At 31.5% G+C, this 6,050-nt stretch overlaps 1 protein-coding gene across 2 annotated transcripts; it reads right to left on the reverse strand.

Annotated features, from left to right (window-relative positions):
- Nucleotides 1-871: 871 nt before the first annotated feature.
- LOC103500891 (zinc finger A20 and AN1 domain-containing stress-associated protein 4) lies at nucleotides 872-2,339 on the reverse strand. Of its 2 annotated transcripts, none has more exons than XM_008464338.3 (2): nucleotides 2,115-2,339; nucleotides 872-1,789 (listed from the first exon to the last, which is right to left on the reverse strand). In XM_008464338.3, exon 2 carries the CDS (start codon nucleotides 1,669-1,671, stop codon nucleotides 1,150-1,152), a length of 522 nt encoding a protein of 173 aa, XP_008462560.1. In that variant the 5' UTR covers nucleotides 1,672-1,789; nucleotides 2,115-2,339; the 3' UTR covers nucleotides 872-1,149. The 2 variants fall into 2 exon arrangements, with proteins under 2 accessions (XP_008462560.1, XP_050945053.1); XM_051089096.1 differs by having other exon boundaries at nucleotides 872-1,729; nucleotides 2,115-2,325.
- Nucleotides 2,340-6,050: the final 3,711 nt, after the last annotated feature.

The raw sequence follows: 6,050 nt of genomic DNA on the forward strand, positions 1-6,050 counted from the left end.
ACAAAGAGCAAAATTGAGCTTCAAAGAACGAGAATAAGAGTGAAGATCAAAGAGCCACAGTAGGAGAGTGAGACCATGAGACAAAGGAAACGTAAAATCTCTTTGTTAATTTTGACATCACCAACGAATCAAAAAGAAATTAATTTAAAAAGTGAGACAAAGCTCATTCCCAGATTTAGTTCATCCATTTAACAAACTAGAGAGTCCAAAGGAAGAAAATAACTTTGAAATCATGACTGTTGTAAAACATTCTAGAAAAAGGAAAATATACATATATACTTGGATATAATAACATCATAAAAAATTGTGATTTGTCTCTGCTTTATAATTATAGGGAGGAATAAAATAAGTTGATTTGCATATTGTCATATACAAGTAAAATATCAATAAAAGTAGTTGTAATCCAATCCATAAAAAATGAAGTATTTATCAAATAGCGTTCCACTATACTATACATTGTGATGACGATGCAAGCATATGATGTGGCAACTCAAACAACAAATAAAGCTACACGTAGCAAATTGGTGACATCCCACAAACCCAATTATCCTCTTCGTTTTTTGGCCGACACATTCACAAATGATGTGGTGGACCAATTAGAAAAAGAATAATCCATGGCAAATTGACATGGAAAGAAGTGTGGCTACCGATCAACCAACGCACATATTGTAAATACATTGCACAAGCAGCCCCAAACCATTTGCAACATCCAAAACTTAATGATAAACGTCGAGAAAATTAAATATAACAATGATCAAACACAGAATATTTCTAATTTAGCGTAGGTTTTATCATCTTAATGACGAATATATGTATGAAGATTATAGAAGTTCAATGGGTTTAAGTAGAGAAGAAAGATGAACACCATCCATTCAATGGAAGTAAAGATTGATTGATACTTTCAATTCTGAAACCAAAAGGGAAAAAAATCGAAATTCATTTTTTTACAACAAAACCCATCTTCCACACTTAATTTTATATTGTAGCGAGATAGAGAGAAAGACCAGTAGCGGCAGCGAGTGCGACGTTGAACGGGGACCGGACGGCTGAAAGAGAGATTGCACGGCGGCGAAGGTGATCGGATGATTGGCCACCGTGAAGTTTGCTCTTAATCGTCACCATGGTAGTCATAAGGGCCTAAGAAATCGTTCAAATCCTCTCTAGTTTGTCGGCTTTGACGACGGGGTTTGCTCGAGCAATCTCCTCTCTTCCGATTGACTTGAAGTCGAAGGTGCAGCCGTGTTTCTCCGGGTACCTATGAGCCCCACAGAACGTGGTTCCACATCTGCATTTGAACCCGGTCAAACCCACCTTCTTACGGCACGATGAACAACGGTTCGGGCTCGGGCTCGGGCTGGGGTTTGTGACATCAGATCCGACCGCCGCAAGGGGAGGGATGGTCAGATCTGTGGTGGTGTCCGGCAGGGACAAGGCGACAACAGGAGGAACAGGGGGAGGATCGATTGGGGAAGAGGAAGGAGAAGGAGATGATGAGGCCGAGAGAGCGGCTTGGATGGTGGACTTTGTGGAGGCTTGTTCTTGTTCTTTAAGACGGAAATCTCTATAACATTTGGAGCAGAGATCCATGGTAGCTGGGCTACCAAAGAATCCACAGTTATTGGCGCAGAGACGGTGACCTTCAGGTGCTTGGCATCTGTGCTCTTCCGCCATGTCTTTCTTCTTCACAACCTCGCGTTTTTAGATTCACAACGAAGAGTTATCTCTAGCTCTGCGAGAAGGGATCGCACAGTATTGCGATGATGTTGTTTGTTTGTACAGATCTAAAACCCTAAAATTAACAATCGAAAATCTAAATCAAACATTCGTTTGCAGGAACGGAGACTACGATCGGATAAACAGAATCGGCAGAAAACAAAGAGCGAGAAAGGAATCAGATGATGAAGATTCTGAGAATCATGAAAGCATAATAAGAACTAGACATCAATAAAACCATAGAAATTTAATTTCATCTCTCTACACCCCCTAGAGATGAACAGATACTTAATGAATTGAACAAACTAGAAAAAATTACCTAAACTTTTAAAATCGAAGAGAGAACATCATAAGGGAAAACGATAGATAAAAAACTAGAAGAGAGTCCGAAGAAATTATACCTGAAGAACGAAGGGGATTGAGGGGGGGGGGGTTTCGTTTTTTGTGTTTGGGGAAGGGAATGGAGAAAGAAAAGGGAAGAAGAATCTTAAGAATGAAGAATCTAGGGAAGGGGTCAGAGATATAATAAAGAGGAAGAAAATGAAATTAGGAGAGAGAAGGGGAGGGGGTGGGGGGAAGAAACAAGGAAACGGGACAAAATTAAAATAATTAGAGACCTTTTTTTTTCCGTTAAAATTATTTAAGAAGAAAAAAGAAAAGGGAAAAATAATAGAAATAGTAAGAAATAAAAAAGAGGGGGGAAGCCAGGCTGGAAGCAGCCAAAATGGAAGAGTAGACAGCCCAATATAGGGCGATGATGACGTAATAAAGACCGTGGAATATCTTTACTACTTTTAGTAATTTACCACTTTAACCCCCCCCAACAAAATATCCCCTCATTATCATCCCTTGGGGGGGGGGGGGGTAATGGTTAGAAATAACTCTGAGGTTACATTTTACGACGACGTTTCCTAACTTTTTTTTTCTTTCAAAATTTCTCCAAATTAGGTTATGTTTATGACAAATTATAAATTAGTTTTTTAAATCTTTATGCTTTCTAGATTTTTCAAATTGATTCTAAGTTTTTAAATTTCGAAATTTTTCAAATTTTGCAGGAAAAAAATGGTTAACATGATAATCTTGCCCCTCTTGCACTAAAAAAAAACTTAAACATATCAAAAAACGGATTTTGGTTTAAATATGTTTGAGATTCATTGAGAAAGTTCAAGTATACAGTTGTTTTGTCCGAGATTAACACCGAAATTCACATAATTTTTTCAAAAGAGAGATCGTGGGTGATTTAGATGTCATTTGCAATAGTGGTGTCACCGAGTTTTGGTTTTGTGAAAATTAGTAATTTGGACTTTGAAATTTAAATAACTTTTAAATTAAGATAAATATTTTTAAAAATTATAAAAAATATTGATTTGCCATATGATTTGGAATACTTATATAAAGTTTTTGAAAAATTGTAGAATTTAATACAATTTGGGGCGGAGGACTTGAATCTATGACTTATTTCACGTGTACACATAGACATCAATTGAGTTGAGCTCTTGTTGAAAACTTACAACGACTACCTTCAAATTTATACAATTCTTAAATTTAAAATTAGACATTCAACTTATATAATTTTAGAAATTTGTAATAATTGTAAAAGTTTGATTTGTTAGTTTGAATGCCAAATTTTTAGAGCTGTTGTAAGATTAAGTGACTATTAATATTTGTAAAAGTTAAGAGTTGGATGACTCAATCTAACCATTAAAAATTTGAAGGTATAATTGTAATATGTCTTTTAAAATTTTGATAATAGTTGTAATTCGCTCTTTATTTTTTCTGCCAAATAATGCTTCTACAAAAGGGATTTGAATATAATCCCAAGTTAAATGTGCTATCGTGCTTTTTAATTTCTTGAAATAATTAAGAATACAAAAATTAAAGAAAAGATTAAGCATGTTATCTTTGTCCAACTAGAGTAAATATAACTCCTCAAATCGTATGATTCTAGCTTGTATATAGGAAACCGCACCTAAAGATGAAGAATGAGTATAGAGATTAGGTTGTAATGTTTTATGAAGGCTCTTTTAAACCTCCATTAGTAGATATTTTAAATTAAATATTTAATATTCTCTAATATTTAAAAAATATTTATCCATATGATATCTAATGTTGTAAGGATATTTGGAGGAAGGAAAACAACAAGTGGAAAAGGAATAAGAAAAATGGAGATTATGAAAATGAAACATTTATAACAATGTTTGTTTATGGAATGAATAAGTAGCAGATTATAAGTGATTATTTATAATTCTTGTTTGGAGAATAAATAAGTGGGAGTATTATTCAGATTATAATTTTTGTTTGGGAGAATGATTGTGTGGAAAGATGATGAACCAATAATTTCTTTTATGTTTTTTTAATTCGGTAAGAATGAAATTTTTTCCTTTAAAAAAAAAAAATTATACAAATGGATTTTTGTTTTTTTTTTTTTGTAAAAATAGTATTGTTTTTTATTTATCAAAATGTGACATTTCTATCGTAAATCATGTTCCATTACCTATTTAGAAAACGATGACAATTTTGAACGTGGAACGTCTACGTGCTGCGCTTTCTCTTTGTATTTTTTTTTTAAATTCGCATTGCAAATTAAATACACAAATATTTGCATTTTATTTACTGAAATTTGAAATTTTTATCGAAAAATGTATTTCATTAGCTTTCGTAAATAAAATGTCAATTTTGAATGTTTTATACATAAGCTTTTCATGTCAAAAAATTAATTATTGCGTGTATGATAAATTATTATATATATTTTCTTTAAATTAATGTTGTAAGTGCATAATTTAGATTTTAAAATAATGTTATAATTTCGAATTAAAACTAATAGTAGAAAATAATGTTAGAATATCAAATATGTATTATGGATTTTCATGTATATTTTTTCATCAATAATTTAAAAAATAAAAAATTGAATCTTTGAAGATATTTTTCGTTAATTACTTGATTTTGTATCCTAATAACTAGGGGATGTTAAAACTAATGATATATCTTTAGAGATTGTTGGAACAATATAATATGTTGAAACTAATGTCATATCTTAGGGATTGTTGGAACAATATAATATTTTTTTGATTTAGTTAAAAATTATCATAAGTGAATGTATTTACAAATATAATATTCGTTGATATGTGATAAGTTGTTTGATTTTTTGATCTCAACAAAAAAAACTGTATTTATATATGGACAATTGTCATCCGTGGAGGGATAAATTCGGGCAAAAAAATGAAAAAATTATTATGGCAATTAGTTTTGCAATCAAAATAATTTAATAGTTTGCTATTTTTCTTTTTTTCTATAATAAATTTACTATATCCACAATTTTTCCGTAGATGATTTGTATGATTTTTTACTTTTGAAAAAAAAAGTTTTTCCAAAATTAAAAAATAGATCTTCTTTGTTGACAATTTTTTGTGTTTTTCTTCTTCTGATTTTTAAATTGAGTTATTACAATTTTGTTTATTAGAATCATATAGGTTTGGTAATTAAGTTTGTTTTATGTTTTCAAACAAAACATATGTTTTAATTTATTTATTTTTTTTTTCATTCTCAAATTTTCTTCCTAATTGATTTAAGAAAAAATCTTATTAAAAAAAATGAAGATGTGAATTAGGTGTCAAACTCAAACACACGTGTTCTTTTTAATTAATTTTCTAAAACAAAGGAAAAGAAAAAGAAAAAGCATGAAATGAATGGGGGCGGAGAAGAGTAGATAAGTTCGAGGAAAAACCGATATTTGGTTTGCTGCGTAGGCAAGTAGGCGGATGAGATGGTAATTGCATGTATAGATAGATAGATGTTTATGCCTTTATGGATTGGGCGTACCTCAACCCTACGTGTGTGTGCCATCCATTTCTTTACTACATTTTCTTCCTCCACTTTTTTTTTTTTTTGAACCAAACACCCAACAAAATAGAAAGACAACATTCCAACTTTCTTTCCCTTTGGTTTTTTATTCTTCATTTTTCAATAAATATCTTCCATCATATTTTCACGAAATTCATATGTCTATTTTTATTATTCAAACCATAAATTTGAGAGATTAGAAGAACATGGAAGAAAATTTCTAACAAAATCTTAATATGTTTTATTTTAAGTTGTATTTTGATACGTCATCAAATAATATGTTAATTTATTTTAGATGGCGTACGGACAAGGATATAAATTTAAAGTTGTGGAACCCATGGCACATGTGAGTTGGTGTCGTTGGGGTTAAGAGGAGGGTATGGTGTGGGATGGGGATATGAGGGATTAAGAATGTTTGGTTTCATTTAAATATCTTGGGAGTTTGATGGTTTCTAAAATGGCTTAGGTTTTATATAAGAAAAGATATGTGAAGTTGT

This window comes from Cucumis melo, chromosome 8 (assembly GCF_025177605.1).
Source record: "Cucumis melo cultivar AY chromosome 8, USDA_Cmelo_AY_1.0, whole genome shotgun sequence".
Classification (NCBI taxonomy): Eukaryota; Viridiplantae; Streptophyta; class Magnoliopsida; order Cucurbitales; family Cucurbitaceae; genus Cucumis; species Cucumis melo.

What these genes read in the sequence shown, in the direction of transcription:
- LOC103500891 (XM_008464338.3), bottom strand. Translation starts at nt 1,671, where the DNA reads ATGGCGGAAGAGCACAGATGCCAAGCACCTGAAGGTCACCGTCTCTGC.